The sequence below is a fragment of the Rhea americana genome, unplaced genomic scaffold (assembly GCF_003343005.1).
Source record: "Rhea americana isolate MKP2758 unplaced genomic scaffold, rheAme1 scaffold_6, whole genome shotgun sequence".
In the NCBI taxonomy this organism is placed as follows: Eukaryota; Metazoa; Chordata; class Aves; order Rheiformes; family Rheidae; genus Rhea; species Rhea americana.
The window spans coordinates 4,472,743-4,500,252 of NW_028186756.1; the positions used below are offsets into that span (position 1 = coordinate 4,472,743).

Consider the following 27,510-nt stretch of genomic DNA (forward strand, 5'->3'; position numbering starts at 1 on the left):
CATGTTGCAGCTTGAAGAGTTTGGAAGTCAGAGGTGATGTGTTAAACTGCTGTCATTAAGCATGGGCCTTGGTTGGGAGAACCTCGGGGGTTGTTAGCAGGAGGCGTAGGGCTGTGCACTGCCCCAGGAGGCTGTGCCCGGGCACGCTGGCTGGCCGGGAGGCAGGCTGTACAGGAGGGTTTCTGGAGCTGCGCTCCATAACCCGTCAGGAAGTGACCTCTGGATCACGCAGATAAAAACGGAAGCAAATGGAAGTAAGAGCAATGCTATCAAGTTTGGCCTTATTCTGATGAGGATGGAAGTGAAAAGCACTGTGGCAGTTGGGCTTTTTGGTTATTATTTGGTTTGCTTGATTAAACCATTCCTGTTCCTTAATGAACGTCTTGCCAGTGTACTTGGGTCTTTGGTGTGGGATGAGAGGACTGACTTACACTGAACTCCAGCTCTTTGAAAATTACTAAAGTATATTTGTTTAGAGAAACAAATATGTTTGGACAGATTGTATTATTTCCCTTAAGGTCCATTCAGGATGTGGTTCCTGCAGTTTCAGTCACACTGATGGTTTTCTGTCATGCCTTAGGGGATGCCACAGGTTAAAAACAAATGCAACATCGCACAATTATTAATTTACTTCATAATTAAAGAAAAGGAAGAACAAAGTACAAAAGCAACTTAGTGTATTTCAATTACAATTTCCTTTTCTCCATAGAAAGCTTTTACCAAAGATTACGTGCTTGAGAGCTGGCTTGCCTCTGGGAGCTCTTCTTTTAATGCATGAAGTCTGAAGCGTATCGCTTTTGAAATGAATAGAAAGTCACATCCTGGGGCACCCTAGGCTAGATCTGTGTTAGCAAGTAATTTGGAGCTGTTGGAGCAGATCGTTAGAACAAAAAATTTGGAGTAGAAGCCTTTACATCCAAACTATATCTGGTTTGTGATGAATAACTTCAAATCAGATTTAGCCTGATCCCTAGGATTGAATGTCCCCAGTCTCGTATCCGCTTTGAAGCTGTCCAAAGACCAGTCCTTAGTTTGAACCCTTATGTCTCCATTTGGGCTGAAGTGCATCTGGTGTGTACCTGGAGCAGAGCTCCTGGCATGGTTTCCTTGCACCAAAACCAGTCTATGAACTGAACTGAACTGAGGGAAGCAAGTAGGGATGAGAGCAGGATTTGATTCAAAACTGCATTCTTGCCCTGAATAATAATGTTAACGGGATGGCCAAAGTCATGGACAGGCAGACAGCAGAAGGATATTAAAGATAGAGGAGGAGATCTGTCACAGACCTGCAGAGCAGCTTGCAAATAGGGAGATGTAATTCTAAGTTTCATGGAACAGGTGTGTTTTATTCAGTTACTTTAAAGAATCTGTTCAAGGCACAGTCTTGCAGCAGGTAAAATTAATGGATATGAGTATTTTTTATTGAAAATACGTATTTTTTTCTCTGGCTAGTCTCTTTGTAAATACATCTTTTGCTTTAACAAAGCAAAAATTAAATCCAACTGTTTAGACATGCTTTAACAAGCATTTCTCTTCTGTGAAATTGTTTATGTCTTGAAGATACCATACTGTGAAAACAGAACTCTACTGGGATCACGGTGCTTGCTTGTACTGTATGGGGGACCTTTACGTGTCCTTTATTATCTTGTCATAAATAGGATCTGCTCAAGAGATGTGAACATTTTGCTTGGTTCATTGAGAGAACTGCAGTTATGTTTTTTCATAGTTTCAATGTACGTGGAAGAAGTATCTTCCTTAGGGTTTCTCAGGAATTAAACACTGCCTTTTGCCGTTGATATGGTGAAGTTCGATCTGCCAGCGCGTGTCACCACGATGACTCTGCGAGGCGCTGCAAGCACGGCTTGAATACCGAGCCCGAGCGGGCACCTGCCCTTGGCGGGAGCTGGGCAGCCTGGCGAAGAGCCGAGGACCTGCCGGGGCTGCAGCGCCCTGGGCCGGCATGGAGGTGGTCACGGAGACAAAGAGTACTCAGACCACTTATCTGTGTTGGTGTTTTTTAATATCTCAGAAAATGAGCTTGCTTTTTTTTTGTTTGTTTTTGTTCTGATGGGTTTTAATTACAAGGTGAAATTCTGCTTGGACTATGTCCAGGCATGTTTACTTCTTGTGTAAAAGTCATTTGGTTTTAAAAGTCTTTTGAAACTTGCTTAACTTGGAGAATCTTGGACTTCATGTGTTTTCAAAGAAAGCGTTGGTTCTTCTTTGTAGCAGTTCTCAGAGGAGTAACTGGCTTTGGTAGGGGAGCTGAGCAAATGCAGCCAGGTAACTAACTGCATTGGCACCAGTGGTCCATGTTTAAAGGTCATAGAGTTACAACATTGCATTCCTAAACAACTCTTACGTGCTAAAGCATCTTTTTGAGTGTATAAAATTGCATTGGAATGAAAATACATAGAAATAAGGACTTAGCAAACTTTCTACCCTTATAATTAATTTACAAAGGATGCATACTCTGCTGTTTCCTCGTAATACTTGCTTCTTGTATGTATCATGTAAAAATCATAGAGCATTCATAGGAGGAGAATTTTTCTGAGAATTAGTTACTTGAACTTAAAATGGTAATATTCTTTAATAAAGAATAAAGGGAAACAGTATCCATCTCCATTTTAAAAATAAAGAATGGATTAGAAACCCCGGTGGTGTGTAGGTGTTTTATTCTTGTAGGGAATGGATACTTAATTATCTTTGATGGTCTGGGCCTTAACAGCTGTAATTTCTTTACTTCCATAAACACACAGTTCACTGAAATCGTGATTAAAGGCTTAAGGAATGTGTAGTTAACTCATCAAAAATATGTACATAAATTCAGCTGATTCATTTCACTATAAAGTATATCCTTATTTATTATTATAAATGAATCTCTAATGTCGCTCATGGAAGGTCTTAATAAATGCCATTCGTTCTCATTAAGTAACTCTTTAAAATCAATAATTACTTTTTTTAAGGAAAAGCTTTGGCTGTTACTAATTTAAATCTCATTAACTTTTGCCTTTTTTTTCCCAAGGTTCAATTGGAGCTACATTTTTCATTTAGAGTTGAAGCTGCAGGCTACATGTAATTCTGTTTAAAAACCCAAGGTAGGCAGGAATAATGTTGGGCTGACAGCAGTTTAGAGAACCTAAGATTCAGAGTATTTTGCATGCAACCTACATTTGTTGTTTAGAACTAACTGGTTTTCCCAATGTGAAGTTTGAAGATGCGTAAGATTTTGAGAAATCCTTTCCCAATTAATATAAAGTTTTCAAAACCAGATTTAGAGCCACTCTGCTACATGATATTCTTTTGTTTTGCATCATGTGTGTGCAGTGGAAGTTTGTGAATCTTCTTGAGATTTACACTTGTCTCTTTCCATGCTTGTGTTTGCTTGACTGTGCCTTTGGGTCTAGTGGGACACTGTTGTGGTTCCTCCCATCCTTCAGACGTGTTTCTGCTGTCTGTGGTGTGGAGACTCTGTTTGCGTATAGGCAAATAGAAGCAAATACATGCAGGGACTTTTATACCTGCAGAGTAGATTTCTCCTCTTCTAGCATCTGGCCACCACACAGAGAAGCAGTCCAACAGCAGCAGGGCCGTTAGTAATGCCTTTTGCTATCGTTAAGTTTGTAACTCATAAAGGAGGTTTTATTTACTCATCTTTTCAGTCATAATTTACTCATCTTCTACAGTCTCAGGGAAGAAGAAAAAATCCAGTTCTCATCATTTTGATGACGTATTTGTGGATATTTAGTATTAAGCCATAGCAAAAAACTGCATTGTAAAGATTCATGGAGCCCTAGGCAGGCTGTCATGGAGACAAAATTTAGCAGAGCTTTTAAAAATACTGGTTGGCTGGAAGGGTTCTGGCACCGTGTTATTCACTGTGCATCAAAATCAACACATTACAAGCAGTGGTTACTTTCAATTATATAAAATCAGATGAGTCTTTAGAGAGATTAAAATGAAATTTGTAGCAGCTTAGGAGATTTCTTGAAATTGACAACTTGAGACAGCATGATTTCAGATTGTTTGAAATCTAGCATTAGTATATTTATATTTCTGTTTACAAAGACTCCATTCAAAGTTACCATAATGGAAATATTTATAATGAAGACATAATAATGTCTTTAATATGCAAATCATCATAATTGCATTTCTTACCCTGTCAGCCTCACTGAAATACCATTTATTTCACAAGTGACACATAAAAAAATGACTGCATTTGTGGTACTTCTGATTTTAATAAGAATACAACAGCAAGTGTCTTCATCTCTAAAGAACTCTTCATCAGCAGTTCCCGTAACACAGTTTGTAAGACATCTGCATTTTTAAAAAATCTTTCTGATTCATACCGCTAGTTCTAGCTTCTGTTCTGTCTGTCTGTCTGTCTCTCTTTCATACTCCTTCCCCTTTCACGAAGGTTTGTTGCAGACGTGTGCGCCCGAACGTATTGGCATCTGATCGTGTCGGCGCAGAAATTGCGTAGCGCGCTCAGAGCTCAATGCCACCAGCACTTCTAAGGCTAGACTTTACATCTCACACACACAAAAAAAGAACTGATCTGTCACCATCAAACTCTGCTTTAACCTTGAGGGGAGCAAAATGAAAGTGAATTTTCTGAATCCCTGGAACACGTGTTATATTGTCCAAGACCTCTCACTTCCTTTAGCTGACCATGGTCCATGATGGATACCACAAGGACACATACCTCGTGTATTTACACTGTGGATAGGAACAGTCCTTTTCTTCTTTCTTCAGATGTATAGCTGGGCAGATGACAATTCTTTTGCTTTGGTAGATGAACTGAAAAATGAATAAAATATTAATAAAATTGAGTAGATAGAATTAAATAGAGTATTTTTATTTGAGAATGCACCCAACCAGAATGTTGTTCATGGAAATCAATCCCCCCCTGCTTCCCCACTCAGTGCTACTTGCTGGAGTCAACTTCAGTTCAGAAGGTGAGACGGGAGGGTGAGATGGCAGGGGCTGGAGCTGCAGGGCAAAGGCCCGGCAACGTGCGGGAGCTGGAGCTTGCTGAGAGGAGCAGGAACAGCCAGCCGGCCCCAGCGGGTGGGAGAAGCCCCCGGGGCAGGAGGCTTATAAATAAAATACAGGCTGGTGTTTTTTGTGCTGTTCTGAGCAGGGGACAAATTATGCATTAGTAATAAAGTATTTGCAGTTAGTCACTTCTGCTTAGTGTAACACGAAGCATTTCGGGTTCCTGGCTCACGCAGTTGTGGGGACACGCGAGGTTGGAGTCGGCCCAGAGCGCCTCGTGTCCCAGAGGACACCTGCTGAGAGTATCCTGCTGGGGATTAAACCAGGCTGATTTGAGGACTGTCTATTCCATAATAGTTGTTATTTAACGATAAATAGCATCTGCGTGAGCTGAAAGCGGTGTGCGTTCCCATGGTGGCTCAGCCAGCTGTAGGCTCTGGTCTGATTTAGCACTTCGGGGGAAAAAAGCAAGGAAGTACACAAAATCTCTGTGAGCGTGCCTTTGCAGTGAGCTGCCCCCTGTGAGAATGAAGTGGCCCCGCCACCGCTGCCATGGGGCTCGATCCTGCATGTTGTTTGATAAACGCAGCCTGGGTTTGCGCTGGAGTTTGAGTTGGTGCGGTGTGTGCAGCTGGCTTTGGAAGCGGTGCTATGGGAATTCTCTTTTTTCTGTTGTCACAGACAGGTTTTAGAAGAAGTGCATTTATATGGTGAACTCATACTGAAATGTATGTGAGATGCTGTTGTAGAGCACAGCATTGCATTACAGCTTGATGCTTTACCTAGAGAGACATCTGTAACACAGGTAGCTCTGTAGAGATTCATTTCTCAGTCATATTTCCTTTATCTTTCTTACATTTAATTATAATAGCTTGTAAAAAGGATAATTCAGTTTGTTTATTTAAAATAGAAACAAAAGTCTTCAGAACAATGTTTATTGTTTAAAAATCTCATTCTAAAACCACTTCTTTGTGATTTATCAATATTACAAACATATTTTAGTCAAATAACTCTCTTAACAGTTCTATTCAGGGTTGTCCTATAAAGCAAATACCATTTTGATTTGTAAGTGTTCATTTTGCTGAAATGAGATTTGGTGTGTTCTCTAGGCAGGATTTTCATGTTCAAATTCTGCTGTGTACATGCAGCTAATGAATTGAAATGAGAGAAGAAATTACAACCTAGGCTGGAGTGTGGGTAACAACCTTTTCAAGCAAAGGACCGCGGGTCGTGTGAGTGGAAATGCTAATTGGCTCAGTGCCACTGAAATGCTCCATGCCAGCTAGCGGCGAGTGGTAAGCAACTGTCAAATGGCAAGTATATCCAGTGGTAAATGGGTAGAGACAAAGCAGGTGACCAAAGCTAGTTATTTGTCACAAATAGGTTCAGGTGGGCTTAACTTCTTCCTTTCTGTTCATGAGCAAGTCCTGATTTAAAGTTGCACATTCTACTTTTTTCTTTCTTTCTTTCTTTCTTTTTTTATTCCAAAGTGTTCATCAAATAGTCTGCAAATGTTCAAGATCCAGAATGTTCATTCTAACTACTGTGTTTATGATAAAGAACTAGTAATCTTCTGGTTGCCTGACTATAACTTTCTAAAACAAAAAATAAAAAGAGATGATTTATGAGCAGGTTAGAGAATGTGACGAAGAGCAACGCTCCCATGTCTCTTGTGCATCTGGATAGGTGAGTTGTATGAAAGCATTAACTTCTTTAGAAGTGCTTCTGCAAAGGAGATTCCCTCTCTGTGCTTGCGAGTTATAACTAGCAGGAGCAGTGATGGTGGTAGGACTGAATCCCAGGACCATGTAGGTTGGAAGGGGCCTCTGGAGTCCAGGCCTTCTGATCAGTGGCCTTGGGGAGGTCAAGGTATGTGAATCTCCTGCTCTCCCCTTTTCTGTGCAGCTGGTTGTGCCTTCACAGAAGGCAGTTGTGTTGGCCAGGCATGCATTGCCCATGGCAAATAGGGATTTGGATGACCAGAAATGTCTGTACCTCAGTGTCCCAGTAGGTAATTGCTGAGTCCTCCTTCACTCTCATGGCAAGCTGTGATGTTATCCAGCGCCACTTTTGACAGTCTTCTTGCTCTCTTCTTCTGTCAGCCTCTGCCAGGAGGGAAGCGCAGTGAAAGCCCTTACAGCAGACCTATGTCACTCGAGAATACTCCCCTCCCCCCCAGCAGGTGATGAAGAAATGAATTTAGCCTGGTATATTCAATGGGGAGTCTATCTTCCTAACCTAGTCCAACCTCAGGAGGACTGTGCCCTCGAAGCAGAGGGCAACTCAAGGTATCTATATACTTGAAAGACATATGGAACATAAAATAATGTATTGCATATACACCAGTCCCTCTGCCCCACAGGGACCGGAAAGTATTAATAGTTTCATTCTCCTTTCATTTTAAATTTTTATTATTCACAGTTCTTCCTTACAATTCCCTACTGGGAATAACAAGCAGTGGATATAGAGCTTCCTAATTGTGTGATTACTTGAGACTGCAGCTACCTGATCTGGGATCTAGTTTCCATTTACTTTCAGTAACTTTACTCAAAGAGACTGCAATGAAAAAAGGTTCATCAATTATTAAAATGAATTCAGCTTTGTTCCTAAAGTATGCATGGTGCTAAAGACTTGAGAACAGTGTGTGCAAAAGCCTCCATTGGTTAATGTGATTGAAGAATCTGAAAACCATCTCAAAGAGCGTCCTTAAAGAGGTCGTGAATAGTCAGTACCACTTAAAAGAATAATTGCGTATGCCTCTAGGTATGGAAAGTGTTTCCAGAGAGTTGCTCCTTAGCTGAAAAGCACAACAGAATATTTTCAATCCAGTTTACTTATTACTTACATCAGTTATTATTTTCCATTTTCTTAGAAAAAGAAAACAAGAACCAGTGTGTATCTGTTTTGTCCAAGGATAGTGTGCACCAAAGAAGTATCAGAGTGACTGGGAATGCTGTCTTTGTGTAGTTGTTTCAGAGTGGAAAAAATCTCAGTCAAGAATGCTTTAGTATCATTCTGTTAAGTTCCTCAGGGATCCAAAAAGCTAATCCTTGTGAATCCAGAGATCTTTCCCCTTTTTGAAGCTTGGAAAGTGGAAGTGTTTTTTATTTAGTAGATTTGGTGAGCATCATGTCGCCTTTCTTATGTGAAAATATTGGGGTTCAGATGTCAACCTTCCAAATAGTAGTCATAATAACAGAAGTGCTCTATATTTGAAATCAGCTGAAAGAAATGAATGAAAGTAAGTGAAGAAAAGAGCATTAAGTTTCACAGTTAAATCTTTCGAATGAAACTAGATCTGGATGAACAGCTCATTTACAGCGTTTATTGAGTCCATACCTGTGTTCACACTGATTTGCTGTGTGCCTGAGAGGTGTTGTTTGTTTGTGGCATTTACATTTCAGTTTTAACAGAAAGATTGTTCAATCCGAGAGTAGACATCCCATCATGTGTCTGATTTTGGCCAGTTGAGTCTAAGCAGCAGAGTTTTTGAGTGTTCCTTTGGTAGTGGGATAAAGGAAGAAGGAAAGTATACTAACTTCATTGAGTTATGTCATGACTAACTTTGAAGAAGTGATGATCCACAAACAAGAAAAGTGTTTAATTGTTTGGATAACTTGTTCACTGCAGATCATGGCTTGCCTTTACTTCTGTGGGAGCAAAAACTAACTCTGGGCAGAAATGGGAGCTTTGTAAATGAACTTTTCGACAGCTCTTCCCAACCTCCTCGACACCTGTAGGAGAGAAATCAGAGCTGTAGGGGCATTTGTGAGAGAGCTGTGCAAGGGGCTGAGGACACAGCATAGGCTGCCATGCATGCCGTAAGCTTGTAGCTGTGAAACAGGTCTAGGATGTCACAAAATATAATTCCAATTTCTACACTGCTTACTTCGATGAAGACTCTCTGAAAACCTGTCAGATATTGAAGCGATTTCAAATGAAGGTCACCAGACTCTCATTTTTAGGGTAAATATGCGTCATTTTAAACTGTTGCTTTAGTACCCTCCTTCCTGTTCCTCTTCACTAAGCAGAACGATCAGCTGAAAGCAACCAGCAGAGCTTCCAAAGGGTGCTTCAGTTCAGTCCAGGGACATTGGACTCAGAAGAGGTAGTAGAGAGCAAGAGGAGACCAGAGATTTCCTTTCCATCATGCAGTGTGTTTCAGAGCTCCTCTCTCCAGCAGATTCTTACCTACTGGCAGTGATTTGCTCTTCTGTTCCTCAGCAAGTATTTGTGAAAGTATCTGTGATCTGGTGCCATCGGAAAAGCTGGCGCCAGAGCCATCGGTTTGCATGTTTGGTCTGACAAGTGCTACAAGGTGAAATGTCCCTGTCCAGTAACTTCTACTGACATGAATTCAGTGTTTTGCTTCTTCAAGTAGAATTTCTGAGTCTCAACCTCATTAATATGCTGTGGCTCCTGGAAGCTGGGAGTTGTTCAGGGTCCATGCTGCTCTTTTCTATCCCTAGAGAATTTTACAGATTGATGATCTACAACTGTGTTCTTTCTTTTGCATTTTGAATGTAAGACTAGAACGCTTCCAGCTCTGTATGCATAAGTAAGTCAGGCCAACGCAATTGGTTGTTGTTTGGACCTCTGGCAGTATATATTTACAGTTTGTTTGACCTCAAAGGAAATTATGAGTGTTCAGCTGGAATCTTTGACATTTGAGCTGGGTTGTGGCTCATAAGAAAAGTTGGTCAAAAAGAATGAAGCATATGCAAATCGTTGTTAAAGTTTCTTGGCCTGTCTTGTAGAAATCTAAAGTTTTCATAAAAATTTGGAAAAAATTCAGCCTGTGTAAGCCGATGTCTTTTTACTTATTTATGAGCCATCTTTGGAGAAATACCTCTATATCTCTAAATCAAATGGAGTTTCTTAGCACTCATAGCAGGTTGATTTGAGAACAGTGAAATGTTTGCACCTTTATCTGTCTTGAAAATCCCAGACATTTGAATCAGTAAACTTCAATAGTCTAAATATTGCTAGAAAGCACACAGAAAATGGAGATGAGAGCAGAGGAAGTACACGGTGTTTTTTTGTGTGATCCTTTTCTTGTGATTTTGTGTTTCGGAAGCAAAACAGACTTCTGGTTAACGATGGTGAATCTAGATATTGCTGAGGTAAAAATGAATTTATATAATTAGAATTGTTTGTGGGTAGTAGGAGAAACACTGACAAAATTCACTCAGCTTGAATCATGATAGACTTTTTTTCTCTCAAGACTGCAGGTAGTTTTCTAAATGGTCTTCATCTCTTACAGATAGATTTTTGATTTACTGTGTCCCTGAGGGCATACATTTTTGTTTTTCTGAAATGTAGTTTAATCTATGTATATAGTCACAATCAAAAACTAGCATTTGCTTGGCTAAAATAAAAGAAGGGTGAGACTGACTCAGAGAAGAAGCATCACTGACCCTTAGCGTTAGCTTCTCTCTCTTTCCTCACTGCTTGCTACTGAGGACTGGCTCCCTCTGAAGTCCCACCATCGTTGTGGCCTTTTCCTTCTCCCCTGTGAAGCTCAGTACCAACCTGTACGTTCGCTGACCGTATGTAGCCGTTATTGTTGGTGGACCAAATACACGCTGGATGTATTTGCATGTACCATAAACAAACCGCATCTGTTTCTAAGCTGTAGAATTTGAGGCTTTAATTCTGTGCACCAAATTTATTTTAAGTCACAGGTATTTACAGTTTTTTAATGCTGCTTTCAAAGTCTGGCAGGAGAGGAGGCGGTCCTGCGGCAGGGGTGTACCCCGAGCACACGGGGCAGGACGCCCGGGCCGGGTGGGCTCTTCCCCGTGGCTTCCCTGTCACCTTCAGGGGGGAGGGAAGTCTCTTATTTTGTTTGTTTGGGTTTTTTATGGCTGCCGTGAGGCTTTTTCCTGTAATTATACGCTGCTGAGATAAACCACCCCAGTGGGTGCGATTGGAGAAGTGTTGTACAAGGCTAGAGAGGGAGCAGGAGAGACGGAGACCCCGACGTCTTTCCGCAGGGCGAGTGCTCGTTGATGGCGGCGGGAGCGTCCCCGGACCCGGCAGCTCGGTGGGTCGGCCGAGCTGCGGGAGCTCGGGAGGCCGCGCCGGCCTCGCCCCGCTTTGCGGGAGCCGCGGGGAGCACAGCGCGACACCCGCGCGCGTTTTCTCGGAGACGCGGCCGGGGAGCGGCGGTTTCGCAGCGTTCCCGGAAGCGGCGGCCGGGCCGGGGCTCGCGGCGGCCGGGCCGGGGCTCGCGGCGGGACGGCGGCCTGGGAGCGCCTCGGGGCAGGGCAGCAGCAGGCCGGCCGGCCGCCCTCCCGCGTTCCCTGCGCCTCGCTCTGCAGCTGCTCTGAAGCCAATACAGAAATAAAAATACAGCTCCTGCATCAGAGGAATACTTTCCTGACTAAATATTTACAGTCAGCCGTGCATTTGCTTGCTATGTGGAGCAATAAATTTAGTACATTAGCTAGTATATTTATTTTTTAATTATTTATTTGAAGATGATTTCAAATTAAAATGAGATTTCAGGTAACAAGGTAGGCAAACATGTTCAACAATCCCATGGTATAAATTGCTGTAGGTGACAGATCCTTACAGAAATTATTACAGGCAGATTCGCAATGCAAAAATTATTTATATGACAGCGAGCAGAAAGACAAATTACTCAGAGACTGTACGTGCTCTTCTGTAATTGCTCATAAATTATTATGGTTCATGTTAAAATGCATCTAGAATCCCCAGACAACTAGATTTATTTAAAATAAGAATAATGGCAAATTACCAGAAAATGGAGGGCGAGGTGCCCTGTGCGCTGTGGGATGATTGCTGCCGTGGAAGCAGCGTAACTCGCTGTCAGCCAGCTTGACCCACGGTGCGTTTCACGAGTCTGAGGCCTCCCGAGCTCCTCGGCTCGCCGCCGCCTCCCTCCGCGCGCCCGGGGTCTCTCCCGGCTGCGGGACGCGCCGGGGTCTCGCGGGGGCCCCGCGTGGGAGCCCTGCAATCCGGGCAGCTGAGCCGCCTCCAGTCACCGGCGCGGGAAGTCTCTTGGCCGGAGCCGGGGGACGGAGTGGCTGGCAGGCGACGCTCGTTTCCTTAGGAGGCCAGGCGAAAAGGCGGTGATGTTTTCCGTATCCTCTCAACAGTCCAAATTCCAGAGAATATTTAAAATAATTGTCATTATTGAAAGTGTCTAAAACCCACCCACAATAGAGGGATTTGATTTGAATGCGTTTTCAGTCAGGCACTTACGAAGGATCAGCTGGTTATTGGGTAGCAGAGAATAGATGTGCGTACGTTTATTATACGGTAAGAGCCTCTCTTCAATGCCATTATTTTTGTCTCCTTACCACCCTGATTGTATTGCCCGTTGAGAGCCAGCCCGGCAGGGACGACAGCAAACTTTGTTGCCGTTAGAAGGAGCAGCGCTGTCGGTTTCCGAAGCCGCTTGCCGCGCTGCGCCAGTGCCGCGCTTCGTACCTCTGCCCGAAAGCTTCTGGGCGGCGAGTGCTCGCTGCGGCGCTGGGCACCGGCGCCCTTCGCCGACCCGCACGTTTGCACGTCTGTCTCAGGGTCGGCCGCTCTTTGCTGTCATCTGGCGCTGCTGAACCAGCATCGGTTCGAAAGCCTTGACAGCATGACCTGATTAGATTGACAGCGTTAATTAGGCTGACTGAATTAGTTTGGATCTGAATTCCAGTTCCAGGCATCCCCATTTGTATCAGCCTATGCCTCGGCTTGTACCTGTGTGACTGCAAAATCACAGCAGAAGAAGGTGCCTTTGAGAGTGCCCGTGTGTCCTGAGGGATACGGAAGAGCAGTCTGGGGAGCTCAGCGTTTCCTTTCACACCCCGCGCTGAGGAAACGAGGCTGCAAGCTTTGCGGTGCTTTTCATTGTGAAGGCTAAAGAGCAGAGCTTAGAAAAAGCCCAGAGCTTTTGTGAAGAACCCACTGATCCCACTCGATGCAAACACCTTCCAAGCCACCTATGTAAAATCATTTACGACTTCAGAACCATGTTTCAATGTTAAAAAATAGACTGGATGGATTTGTAGGCCTGGGGGATTTGGGTGGTTCTTCCAGTTCTGCTGCTGGTTGCCCATGTCTACATAGCACCGTAACAGAGATAGGTGAATGTAGTATTTAATGTGATTCTAGTAAGAGATTGAAATACAATGTGCTGATGAAGTGTGCTGTGTGAAATCTGAAGGATGTTATAAACGTGAAGGGGATGCAGTGAAAAAAAGGGAATTGTCCAAGCTCTTTAATATATGGTTTTTAAGTAATGATTAGCTAAACTTGTCCTACTTTTTGTCGGACTAAGCTGTGAGATGAAGAATGTAGAAGAAGAAATGCTGTTGAAGTAATAAAAGGAAGAAAAGTCAATAATTTTTTTTACCAGCCTTTCATTTTATGTCAATAAGAGTTGCAGTTAGAAATGAGAAGCAAAGATTTTATTTCAAATCAGCTGCAAAAGGAGTATGGAAATAAAAATTGAAGTTAGTAGTGACAAAAGGTGTATTTAACTTGGAACGAATGTTTTGTTGATGGGGCTCTTTTCTTTGAAGTAAGCAGCCAGTTGGCACAAGCAGTAGCAGCATTTCCACCTGCCTGCTTGGGTGGGCGGTGGAGGCTGGTAGCTAGCGCAATTTGCATGGCATGGGCAAGCTCAGCCGTGCCGAGGGCTTGCACCGGCTCTCTTTGCTCCCCAGCACCCTCCTGACCATGGATGCAGGAAGCAGAGAGAGCCGAGCACTGGGTCCCTGCCCTGTCACCTCCTCTAAAGCATGTGTGCTTTTCCAAGATGGAAGTGGTTGTATTAGAAACGTAAGGGAAAGTGAGCGTTATGAACAAGTTTAAAATTTCTCTCAGTTACTTGGTTCGAGTGGGCATAGTATAATTAAAGCTGCTATGCTACAGTGTGGACGTTAGAGCCTTCCGTTTGCCAAGGCTAGATTTGAAGGATTCAAGAGAAGCCTGATTAAATGTTAGCCTCAAAATTAAGAGGTAGTACAAGCCACTAAAAAGGACCTGATTTGATATTCCACCACGGGTACAACTTTGGGTCTGTACATTTATTTAAGAGGTAAATAAAAATTGGTTAATGAGTGGCTGCTATTGAAGATTTATGTAAAATAAAAAGTGTATGAGAGCATCTAACATTCATAGTTTGAGAACTGATACTGGGAAAGCAGGAGAGGCAAGATGAACTGCAGTTGGTTGAATTTGAGATAGCTACATCAAGGTTAAAGATGTTCCAATTACATATGCCTGGATATGAGCAATAAATTATACAAAGTACACATTTGATTGAGTGAAGATCAAGTGAAGTATAAAACCTAGAGCCAAGAAAAGTGCTTCAAATGTTTTTGCTGAACAGAACGTCAAAAGATCCCCTTTCATGTTTGCACTGTTCCTTCATTCAGCTTGATTGCATCGGTAGCGTGTTGTAATTGTGTCCCATTGTATATAGTGCTTCCCTCTGCAGTCTGAGTAGGAGAAAAAAGAGCTGTGTGGATCTACTTTGAAAATAAAATGATATATGTCATATCTGATACTTTTTTTTTTTTTTTAAAGTAACAGATAATTAGAGGTGAATGGAGAAGTTTTAAGGGATAGAATGAGATCGAATGTCAAAGTACATTTTACTCCAGCAAAGAATTAGAGAATTCAAAACTGATTTATTGGGTCAAGTAGTTAAGGTGAAAACACTTGAATTATTTATTGAAGAGATAGTGTTTTGGATATGAAAATAATGACTCTCTAAAGAAATGGAATTGAGTTGGCCTAATGTGCTCTATTAATTGCCTACACATTTTGCATTTATGAGTAACTTTAAAAGATTTATAAAACTCTTTAGCTGCCAATAGCTGCTTTGGGTTTTTCACATTGCTATAAAATAAAGGTTCTTTTCTTTTGATTATTTGCATTGCATTTCACAGGCTGCCTCTCACTATCTTGAGAAAATATATCTGTATCTAATCTTTCTTTATTGTTTTACTTTCAGTTGATGGTTGCATTGACTGGTCAGTGGATCTCAAGACATACATGGCTTTGGCAGGTGAACCAGTCCGAGTGAAATGTGCCCTTTTCTACAGCTATATCAGAACTAATTATAGCATGGCCCAAAGCACAGGTCTTAGGCTTATGTGGTACAAAAACAAAGGAGATTTAGAAGAACCCATTATATTTTCTGAAGTTAGGATGAGCAAGGATGAAGATTCAATATGGTTTCACTCGGTTGAGTTGCAAGACAGTGGTTTCTACACGTGTGTCCTAAGGTGAGTATTGAAAATGTAACTAAGAATGCATAGAATGTTTTGTTTAAAGAAATGTATAAATTTAGCTCTTAGGATTGAAATATTCTGCCAATTAATATATACTCATTATTTTTTCCTCTTAATTATATTTGTCACGTTGATACTGTGTCTTAAAATTACAATTTCCCTAGTAATTATAGTTACCTTTTCCAATAGCTATAATTAAATATGTGCCTTCACTTCTTTACCTTTTCATTATTTAAGACCAACATTAGCAAGTTCTCGTTTTGCCATGAACCTTTCAGAACTGGGTGCTTCTTAAACAAATCATTGAGTTTTTTGGTTAAGTAATGCTCCTTTTCATATCCTCTGAGTGACAAATGATAATCATAAATGAGTTTTCAAAGTTGGTAATTTTGTGATCTTTTACCCAGGGTATGTTTCATTTCTGAAAGTTACCCAGGAGTTTAGACACAGTTTGAATGATTCGGATGAGTTTAGGCCATGGGGAATTAAAGTTGTCTCTGTTTTTTAAGAAATGTTTAATACACAATTATTCTTTGTTATGACTTTAGGCAGACCTGGTCTAGTAAAGCACTTAAATGTATATCTCAAAAGTATGTTGGAACTCTTTCATGCGTCTTTAATTAAATATGTGCTAGATTTCATTACTTCCATCATGCGGACATTAATACCAGCTCTGTACCTAACATGAAAGAATAAAAAATGAGAACTCTTTAAAAATGAGTGAATAAATACTCCTTAAATGATACAGATTCGAATTAAAGGAATTTACAGGTACTTTATACAATTCAGCATTAGACCCTCTAGTTTTGGAGAATGAAGTTTGCCTCCTACTTACCTGCTCTTCCATATTGAAGTTGTATACAGATTTGATGAATTTAATACCAACTGTTTGCACTGTTCAGAGCCGAGAAGCAGCTCAGTTTTTATCTGGGCTGGGTCTTGCTGCCTTTTTTCAGCCAATCTCTAGCAATTCTGATCCTAAGGACCAAGATTCTTGCAGTGTAGTGGTTTGTACTGTGGACCAACATCCAAGCTAAATATCAGATGAATACGCTAAACTTTTAAGTCTCTGAGGTGGCCTTTGAAGTTTATTATATCCTTATTGGATCTTCTGTCACAGGTTTGGTGTAATGTCAGTTCCGTGATTTTGAAATGTTACAGGAAATTAGTGATTTATATATTTCAGGAGAGCTGCACATTTTTCATAAAAAGTAGCTGTTGTGATAATCAAGTTACTAGTCCAATACGCTTGGAAATTTTTGTGCAAATCCTGTGTGAACAAGAAGAATTGATCTTGGATCAAATTCTAGGATATACTAATATTATCTGAGAAATTTCAAAACCCTTTGCTCATTTACATGACAAAGTAGTTTTGGTAACAAATGGGCAATTTCTTAAATAATTCATGCATTCTTCTTATTTTCAGATAAAGCTATATGAAATGCTATTTGGAAGGCATTACACAGCAGTATCATCTTTGTCAGTTATGTGCTTTTGCTACTTAGCCTAAAACTTTTTGATATAATTACAGATTTTTTGCCTTTTTCAGATTTATGTGGGAGTATAGAGTATTATATATAGTAATGACCTCATTTCTTCCTTGAATCTATTTATTTTTTCTTCCATAATTTTGGTCATGTATCCTTTGTTATTTAATAAGCCACCTATAGAGTTATAGGTGAGGGAATAGCTGAGGGAATAGCAATATTAATTTATTTTAATTTTATTAAAAATAGATTAGATACAATGTTCTGAAATATGATCATACTTCTGTGGTGTACTATCCACACTACTAACTGTGAAATTTCGCTGTTATCAGTCCAATTTTTTGTGGTAAGCAGATGTTTGTGTTTAAGTCATTAATCAGGATCGCCTGCTTTGTGAGAATTGGAAGGTCATAGATGATAGTAATTCAAGAATATGATTTAATTTTCTAGAAACATTGATGATTTCTGTTAGAAATGCTTTCTTTTGTAAACTGAATGAATAGAGACTATTAGAACACAGTGCAGTGGAAATGAAGAGACAACTGTGCCCATTGGTATGCAACACTGGCTTTAGGGCTGCACATACGGAATTGATTCTTCTCATTTATTAGTTGAATGGAAAAAAAATGAGGGGAAAAATGTGTGTGTCTCAAGATAAATTTCAAAATTTTCATTTTTTCATGCTAAAACAATCCCAAAAGTTATATTTTGGTTCTTTTAGAGAAAATCAAAAGAAATGTAGATGTAAATTGGTGACTTTGTGATCACTTAGGGTGTGGAAAGCCTTGATCTTGGGATATCTCTGATAGAAGAAAGGAATTGAACGCCAAGGGTTTTTACAAATGCTATATAAAGGATGACATGGGTAATAGCAACACTTGCGTTAATTTGGTCTCCCCCAACTTGTTACCTTTTGCCCCCATCAAAATAACCTGGCAAACATGAAAGTTGGGAAAATGGTAATTGTACTTTGCAGTGAATTTCCTATTTGGTGAAAAGTTTCTTTAGAGTTTGAATAAAAGCACTGGTTTTCAAGAAGCTCAATTTTCTGGCTGCTAACAGGTGCTTATAGGGTCATGACATGAGTGTCTTAGAAGCAATTGGAAGGAATTTTGCAGAAGGTGCTTGAGGAGGATAGCTATGAGCAGATGAAGGAAATGCTGATAGGACAGTGATTTAGAGATAGGTAAAAATTAAGTGTGCCAGTGAATTATTTCTTATACAGAAATGTCATTTTAATAGTCATAATGTCTGTTTTGTAAATGAACCTGAAATATTGAATAAAATTAACACAAGAGTAGCAAGACAAGAGATTGCTTCTTCAGGCAAAAAATTTGTAATGTCGTAATTTTGAATGTTGCCTGCTCTTTATTAACCAATTGTTACATAAATATGTGTGCGTGTGTGTATTGGGCAGTAATACACACTGCTTACAATTATTGTTGCGTTAAAGCTTGCTTCCCTTTTCTCACAATACATTTTGGTATTGAACTGATAGTGAGATGCAAGCCAAAAAGTGATACTTTTCTGCAGTGTTCAACATGTCTGTGATGTATTATAGGATCCTGATCCTGCAAAGAATTAAATGAGGATGAATGTCAGATATGTTAGGAAGTCTGTGTGAATTCAATGGGACTGGATTGTTCACAGATGCCTTTTTTTGTGCTAGATCAGGGATATTACAGTAGCAAGATCTAGTGACATCCAAAAGGGGTCTTGGTTGACAGATGGATGTATGTGTCGTTATAAGTGCAGATAAATGCTGAGACATTTGTATCACAGTTTTATGGTACAATATGTAAATGATGCGTTGTGGAGGCCTCTTTGGAGTACAGTCCCTACCTATGCCGTTAATCTTTCAGTGCCCACCAGTGGCACGCTTAGTCAAAATTGTCAACATTTCCATTAGAGGTTCATTTTTTCAGGGATTTTTCACATCAGCATGCTGGATTGAAAAGTTTTCAGAGATGAGAGCACCAAAACCAAACATGAAAACTAAAATTGATCTAAACGCATAGAATGGCCTCAAGGTTCTGGATATGCAAGAAGTTCACTTGCCAGATCATGTGTCGGTTTTACTCTCTGAAAAAAAATAAGTTTGTTTTCATGTGTTATGAGTCTCAGGTTTTTTAGAGGGGAATAAGAATTAGGCCTACTTAGCTGCTCTTATGATGACAGAAGAAGAGAAGGTGACCTGGGGAAGAAATCTTGTGAAAGTTCAGCAGCACCTTTGTCATCAGCAAGATACTACACCTGAAGTCTTTTCTCCTAACTGGGCCCAGCTCCGAAATAAACTGAACTGTAGTTCATGCTTTACCAGCAAGAACAGTAAGAATGTGGTAAAAATAGTACATATTTGCTCTTAATGAATCCTTGATGAAATAAAATAATATAATTCTCATAATGTGAGTCAGGAGAATAATAAGTTTGGTCTCTGAGGGGTGCAAAGAAAGGAGAAGGTTCATGCTTGTGGCTACCAGAAGTAGGCATAAGATGCAGAGTGGCAAAGGGTTGAGGGGTCCTTGAATACATATGAGGAAATAAGCCTGCAGATCTTTAATACGAGCATTTGACGCTAGAGAACCGCCAACAAATCAAGTTAGGAAATCTGTTTATCCTTTCTGCCTTACTTTGTCACTATCTGTACAGTTCTTAATGCAGAGCAGCATTGTTATGTGCATGCACAGAAGAATAAAGCTTTCGATGGGCCGTCAGTGAAATATTGCGATATTACTTTTTGAGCAATAATAAAATACACTGATAGTGGATTTTAAGCCTTCAGGCTTCTGAGTGCCTGTGGAGCACGTGATCAGGAAATCAAAATGAGATTCAGACAGCCTAGAGGGGCTGTCAGTAAAACTTCATTTTCAGCATAGCCTTTGTGCTCTTAGTTCAGTCAATGTTAGAAGGAGCTGAAGGACTTGCTTCAAATACATAAAACTAGGGCTGCAGTATGGGCCAGTCCTCCCAGGAAAAGCTGGATCTGTTTTTTCTGACCATTGAAGATCGGGCTGCCAAACAATAGGAAAGAAAAGTAATTTCAAGTCTTTAAGACCAAACAGGAAAGTTGAACTACACACTGTGAAAATGCCTCGGGTAAGGTCAGTTTCTCTGCAGCTACCTCTTAAATCTCATGGTTCTTACAATATGCATTTTAATATGCTCATTCACTTTGTTGGTGTCAATATCTTCTCACTGAAGAATGTATAATGTTCAGGCACTTTGGATTTATCCAGTGCTCAACTGTTCATGGCAAAGGTGGCTTTGTATCTTAAAACCTTTTGAAAATGGTGTTGTAATTCCATCTTAATCATACAATATCTCTTCCCATATACTTCACAGGCAAGTGTTTTTTTCCACAAACTTACTCTGAAAAGGTTTAAAAATCCTTTCTAGTGTACCAGTTTCTTTGATCATTAGATGTTCAAGAGGAGCATGTCTAAATAGCTACTGGAGTGGACTTCTCCTAGTTAACTCACAAACCTGGAAGATGGTATGTGATCAGCTTTCACTGCTGTAGCATCCCAGGCATGGCATGTTGGTAGAAGCCAGGTGGGTTTCCCACTTCTGGTAAAGGCATGGGCTCAGCATGGCTTAGTCTTCCCAGACTCTGCTGATCAGTGATGAATTCTGTTACAAACAAAACTCCTGCAATATATAGCAAGATTTGAATACAATATTAGAGCAGATACAATATAAAATCATTTTGATTATATTGTTTTATTGAGAAAAATGAGTTCTATCTGTGCGTTTGACGCTTACACTTAGAGAGAGAGAAAAAAAAGATTTGTTTCTCTTCCCTGGTGGTATGTAGACTTGTGCTCATTCACCCTTCTTCTCTAAGGCTTTGAAGGGGAAGATATGCATCCTCTGCTTTTCTGAAAGCCAGCGTTTACGACTGATGAAAGCTGTAGGGGCAGTCAGGGCTTCAAGCAGAAATGGATATGTGTTGCTGTGCAGCTGAAGAAAATCCAGAGATTCCCTGTTGTAGTGGCATGCACAAGAAGGAGAACACCGGAGTAGGAAAAGGAGAACATCCTTGATTTTTCTTAGTAGTAAGATCATGGCTTTAGGCACCAATAAGATTGACTGACTTGTGTTATCGCCTGATCCCAATGGACTGTGTATGTGTACGTGCTGTACTGTGTCATTAACACTTGGGCTTGACCTCATTGGTTTGTCTTGGAAGAAGCGCTTCCAATGGTGGGTTTCATACCCGCTTTGGTGGTGAAAGAAGATGCAAAGTGTAGCAACTGCTTCCTCAAGCAGTCATCTCTGTTTTCAAGAGCTCTTACACTGAGATGTCCTTCAGCCCTCTCCTCTCCAGCCCGTCAGGAAGTTTTGTTCCCCTACTCTGCCCCAGTAATGGTCAGAGGAGGACAGTGTTCTTACCCCGGTACTGCTTCTGCTGAAATGCATGTCAAAAGCCAGCTGCAACCCAGCACATCAGCTGATGGCATTGTACATCCCCCCAGAGCGCACAGATAGAAGGCCCAGAGCTTGAACAAGGTTGCCTAGGGAGATCCTTCACATCCAACGTACAGGATGGCAGAGCCAAAGGGAATGAAACTGTTCTTTGGTGAGTGATGTCCGAGGATATTTTTTTCTTTTCGGGCACTTTAGGTAGGTTACAACCAGGAAGACTTATCTGCAGGACTCCCATCGGCGGTCTCTGCAGATCAGCGTAGCAGCACTCATGTTGGGGTTTCGTTGTGAGAACATTCTGGTTTCGCCCTATCAGATAATAATAAATCTGTTGTTTTACATGCTCAGTGGCCCATACACAAACTGAGGGGGCCTTCCTTTCTCTCCTTGCCTATATAAATAAGGATGCACGCATAAAGAAGAATATACTCCGCAGGCTTTATTCCCTGAGGCAAACCAGGGAGGTTTAGCACTGCAGCCAGATCTGATGGGTGTCCTGAATGTAACTTCTGTTTTGCTTACTAGGTGTCTAATTAAAAGAAAGCAAGTGGAGCAGATACACTGCTTTGTGCATCGTGTGGGGCTGGAAGAAATGAAGGAGAAAATGGTAAATGGTCTCAGAAACAGGGTATTGCATATAGAAGATTATTGGAAGGGAATTTCTTAATACATCCCTTGGAGCAGTTGTCCTTGGGCCTTTGATTTATGTAATTTGCAATGAGGCTTTTCAGTGAGACAATATAATTTAACAGTAATATCCAGAGTTCTAATAGAAAATTATTAAGAAATAAATGAGAAGAGCTTAGTCAGTTGAAGTACCAAACTTCAGGGCAACTTGCTGCCTTCTAATACTTAAGGCAGAGAAAGAAGTGTTCCCTCAGAGCAAACCCAGCCAATTACAGGAATTCTTCGGCTGGAACAGGGTGTGCGGAAGCTGGCAGAGACCAGATACTCTATGAACTCTGGTGTGATACAGTGAGATAGTTTGGTGTTCTTTTGGCTTCTTCGTTTTTCTATGTTCTGTAATTTATTTCCATATACTTACTTCTATTAACTAACATTTTTGGAGGCTTCAAAAAGGACAAGGAGCACTGTTAACCTACATGATTCAACTCAAGAGCTAGGAGTTTTTTCTTCCTTCCCTGAGAATTCCCTGTTGGAATGGTTTTCTGATGATTTGACTGTTTTTGCCCAGACACAAAGATCAGCAGGACCAGTGCTTGTGCATGTGGAGGCAACTAGAAAAAAATAGCTTTTGCTGGCCCTTCCCATGTGAAAACTAGGCCTGTTCTTGCTTGTTTCAGACCGTTCGAAGACTATTTCAGACTGTTTCAAACTACTTTCAGAGGGAGTTAACATGGTACTAGAGATTATCCCTGAATTTTCAAACCAGGTCTTCATTGTCATGGGCTGTATCACTGACTATGCCAGGCACATGCTATATTTTTGTGTGGCATTACCCTCTTTAACAAGGATGTTAGCTAAAATCCAACTTTGAGTTCAAACTATCTAGGCTTTGGTCAGATAGACCCAACTGTGAGAAATTCTGCCCAACTGCTGGTTCAAAACATATTTTCCTTTCCTAGTACCTGGGAAGCCTGAAAACTCCCTAAGAAGGGATAAACACACAGTAAGGAATACAAGTTTTGCTTTTAAGTGCCTGTGGTGAGAACTGTGTTCCTGATGGTTAATCCGAGGAGACAGCCCTAGCTATGTTTTTCAAACTATTATTAATGTGAATGTTTTAAAAGTTATCTTTCAGTGACTTCGCTCAGTTGTTTCTTTTGAATAGTGATGGTATAACCTTTCTTCGTTGTAAAACATGGGCTGCAGGGACATCTAGCATATTTTATTCAAGCTGAAATTGTCATTTTATTTCCAGTGAATCTTGTGTAGTGATTAAATCTGAGGCAGAAAGAAGTGTGGTAGGACTAAAAATTCATAAAGAATCATGGATTATCTCAGCATAAATACTTTTTCTGCTTGAACAAATGGGGACTTAAATGACACCTCCATCTGGATTCACAACAGTGGCCTCTATTAGAGGCTCGGAGAAAAGAAGAAGTAATGAAAGAAGATTTGTAAAGTGGTGCTGCTTTAGCATCCCATGCTTAATTTTCTGAGATCATACTTTTGTGATGCTGTTTTCTTTTACTAGTAGGATCTTAAAAGCCAGTCAGACATTAAAAGAAAGATAATATGGGATTTGGATTTTTCTTCACCATACATAGGAGTTGGATTTAGAAGTACAGTTGTAAAAGAAAGCAAGCAAGCAAACTGCACGGCAGGAGCGTTTGGGGTTGCACCAAGCCCAGGTAACATAGGAGTGGACGCCCAGACTGAGTGCACTTTGTGGCTTATGGTTCAGTAAGCAGCTGCAGTTGTGTCAATCATCTGTTGAACTGCTCTTCTTCAGGTATTGCCCTTTCACTAGACAAATTGATCAGAAGAAAAGAATGCAGCAGGGTAATCCAAAAATTTTGAATGTAGCTATGATTTGTAATCTCTGAGAATGATCATGTGTGAGTTTGACCTCTTCTAGACAATGACTGAAGACAGGCAGCAGTGGTAGTCATAGAGGAACCTGAGTGAAACTGGGGCAGATAAGCAGTAATTAACTTGTTTGGAGGAAAGGTGCTGTGTCTATGTGATCTGAAACAACATTGATAGTAAAATTACTAATTTTTTTTCTTTAAAGAGATCACCAAACCATGGCCTCATAGAATGGGGTGAAACAGCTTCAGATACTGAAGCATGATACATGAAACTGCTTGGTAATCATTATATGGTAATATTATATGAATATGTAGGTATATTATACCAATATATTGGTAATATTATATGAATATTATATTACATGAAGTGTGAAATTTAGACTGGAATGAATGTATGAAATTCTTATGAAAGGAGAGGAAAACAACCAACTGCTGGATTGAGTCTGAAAGCTGGTGACAAAAGTACATTCCTATAGCAGTTGGTAGTGGATTAATTTCTATGGACCTTGAGATGGGCAAAGATGGTTGGTGTTGTTTCTGTTACGCCTTTAATTCGGCACCAACAAAGATGAATGTAAGGGTTGACTTCCTGCAGTCAGTGCTTTAGCGAGCCAATGAAAAAGTCATTAAAATGAGCAGGCAGAGTGTTTAGGTCACTTGGGAGAGATCTCAGGCTGAGCTGGGTTTTCCTGAGCACAGCTTTGATAAATACTCTTCCCAGATTTTGGAGCTAACATCATATCACATTGTAGTCTGAAAACTTTAATGTAATTAAAGAAATGAACACCTATGGAAAACTGAACCTGCATGCTAGGGAAAACACAAGGAAAAATACTGCAAATCCTGATGTATAAATATGCAGTTCAGATTGTGGGAAGTATGCAGTTCAAATGGTGGAGTGTTCTTCAAACTAGTAGATATAAAATACTGAACTACTTTGCTTCCTCCTTCCTCTTTCTCTGTATAAGAAAGTTAATAAATAGGGGGTAGGAGGGGAGATTTCTTGCGTACTGGATGCAAAATTGTTTTACTTGACTCCTCTAAAAAAACACCCTTACAGGTAGAACCACAAATGCCAAAGAAAAAGTTTTGTCAAAGTCATGAATATTTTCTCTCATTTGTTTCAACCTCAGGACTGATAAATTGTGTTGAATCCAAAACTAGATGAAAAATTATTTTGGGATTGCAACTTCAATTTCAAGTTTCCTTCTTATCCCTTTCTCTGTTTTCTTCTTTTTTTTCCCCTCTGGTCTTTGCTTCGAAGGCAAGCCAAACTCACAGTTTTGCTTGTTTTTTGTTTTGAGACCTGTTAAACTCCCTTGGTTTTGCCTGTGTTTTTTGTAGGTTTCTCAGTTGGTTTCAATTTGTGGTTCGGAGCCAGTTTCAGGTGGCCTGGGGATTACAAGTGCCTTGCCACCAGAACAAAGGAAAGCTGCTTTTTGAACTCTGGCAAAGCTAAGTCCTTCTTCCCATATCCACTCCAGAGAGTAGGCCCAGTTTTGCACTAGTCTCTTGAAATAGGGAATTACAAATCGTAGTTTCAATGTTAAAATATAATTTTTTTCCTCTGAGCTGCAGAGTGATTCTTTGTTTTCTTCTGTCTTGCCATTCCCCATATGATCACTGCTACCTCTTACAGAAATTGAAACATTTGGAAGTTGACTCTCCTGGAGAATGAATGGTTTGGAAACCTTTCAGAAAAGGAAAATCATTAAAAGACCCACTTTCAAACTCATGGGCTTATTTCCTTTACATGTAGCTTGACTGCATTCTGCCAGGTCTTGGTTTGTTTGGGTTGTACATATCTCCATTTATGTACAGCTCTTCTTTCCTGTTCCAGTAATGCTGAGATCACTGCCACAGACCTCCCAGCATCATCTGCATCTACCTGGAAAGTATTTCCTTTTTGCTCATTTCCTTCATCAGCAAATCCAAGTTGCTTAGTTTTGTTGGTCTGGTTGTTCCCTGTGTGTTCCAGCCCCCCTCATTAAATGTGGCCATACAAACCTTTCCTGCCAGCCTTCAAACTGCTGGGAGTACTGACCTCCCCCTGCCAAGCTCCATGACCATACATTGAAAACAAAAATGGGGCCTCCATTTTATAATTCTGGGTAGTAGGTCACTTACTTGTTCTTAAAAGCAGAAGAGGAAAGCAGTGGATGCAGAATTCAGACCGGCCAGTCTGCACATCGTTACCAAAAAGAAAAAGGATGCTTACCACAAACAACTCAAATGCAGCTCATCAAGGAGAGCCCTAGAGGCCATGGAGGTCCTTAAAGCCATTGGAAAGGAAGAGCTAGATCAGTCCTAGTGCAGCAGCTGTGTGGCCTTCCTAGGGCCTCCAGACGTGAGCCTGACCCCAGCGACCTGTGAGGTGGCCTGCGCTGTGATTTTCCTATCCACTTCCACAGGATTTACAGAATGCAGTGGTGGCTAGTGACTGCTCCGCGATCCCCTTCCTGACTTCTGACTCAAGCTATTGCCTACCAGAGATCCTGTTGTACCACGGGTCACACAAGAGAGGAGAGGGCCTGTTCCCTTGCATCAGTGAAATCAAAGGCATATATTTCTCCAGATTCCAGTTGAACTACAAGTTTCTCGCTGTGTAGAAAAATTCACTGTTCATCTACAGATCCCCATGTAAAATGAACATAGGGATCTCCCTCCATTAAGGTGAGTGATAGATTTGAAATGCAAGGTAGGATGACCGTAAGGCAAATACTATGGGAATTATCTAGTTAAAACAGAGGGAACGTATCTTTTTAGGAAGCTCTGTTTCACATCATCTCAACTGATTGAAAAGTGGTAACCGTGGGAGTCTCCAAGAAAAACTAGCCACAGACTTGCCACCTATGCAGAGGGCTGATGGCTGAAATCCATAGCATCCTGCTGAATACTTAGCCAAATTCAAAGAGGAATGGCTCAAGTTTCTAGAACCAAAGGCTCCCGGGTTTCTGCTTCAAAGCGGAGCAAAACAGTGAGGTTGACTAAACTGTTTTTCTCATTTTGCACGTGACTGAAAGGTAACTGAGTGGATTAAAGGAAGGCTGTGGCTTCGGACACTAGATTTCATGCAATTGCAGAAGTTACCCTTTTTGAATTGCTAGCAGTAGAGCTAACGTGAGTGGCTGATGAAGAAGCATTCAGAAAGCTTTCAAGTCTCTTGCTTTTGGCTTCATGAGGCCTCTCTTCATCATGAGCCTGAATGGATTTATTGTCCTGGTCATGGAGTGTGAACAAAAGTGACGGTGTTCACAAGGCACTTAGTTTTCTCAATTCTACTCAATTCTAATTGTAACTAATGCAAAGGATACTACATTTTCAGGATGGGGTTCCAGGAAGCATTTTAAATAGAACTAGCCTCCAGCACTGTTCAAAATACAGTCTAAGTAATGCAAGATTGTTAGCAGAAAATACAGTGCTATTAAATAATACCGAGTAATGGACAGCTATTCAAAGGCATTATTCTTGGTCGGTCTGGATCATTAGGACTGAGAGCATGTGACCTGATTTGCACTCAGTAATACCTGTAGTCATCCAGGAAAGTTAATGAATAGAAATTGCAGAGCATTATTGACTATACAGAGTGATTTTATCCATATTTTGTGAATTATTGCTGCTCTATTACAAAGCATTGACATTTTCCAAATAAGTTTTCTTTCTTCCTACAAAAAAAGGTACACTTTTCAAAAGTGAGTAGTTTGGGAGAAAGTTAACTTGTATTCCCTAAATCACATAAGTAATTCTGAAAAGCCCCCTAAAATGACTTTTTTAGTCCAAGGATCTTTCGTTGCAGGTACAATAATGTGATTTATATAGTTTGTGAAGATACGGCTTTTT

The 27,510-nt window shown here is 40.7% G+C and overlaps 1 protein-coding gene across 2 annotated transcripts in view; it reads left to right on the forward strand.

The window, feature by feature from the left end:
* Window positions 1–27,510, forward strand: part of IL1RAPL2 (interleukin 1 receptor accessory protein like 2) — a 373,876-nt gene that overhangs the window by 177,667 nt on the left and 168,699 nt on the right. For both annotated transcript variants that reach the window (XM_085319646.1, XM_085319647.1), the window contains one exon: window positions 14,984–15,257. In XM_085319646.1, the coding sequence (XP_085175772.1) occupies window positions 14,984–15,257 (274 nt within the window). The remainder of the gene's footprint in view (window positions 1–14,983; window positions 15,258–27,510) is intronic.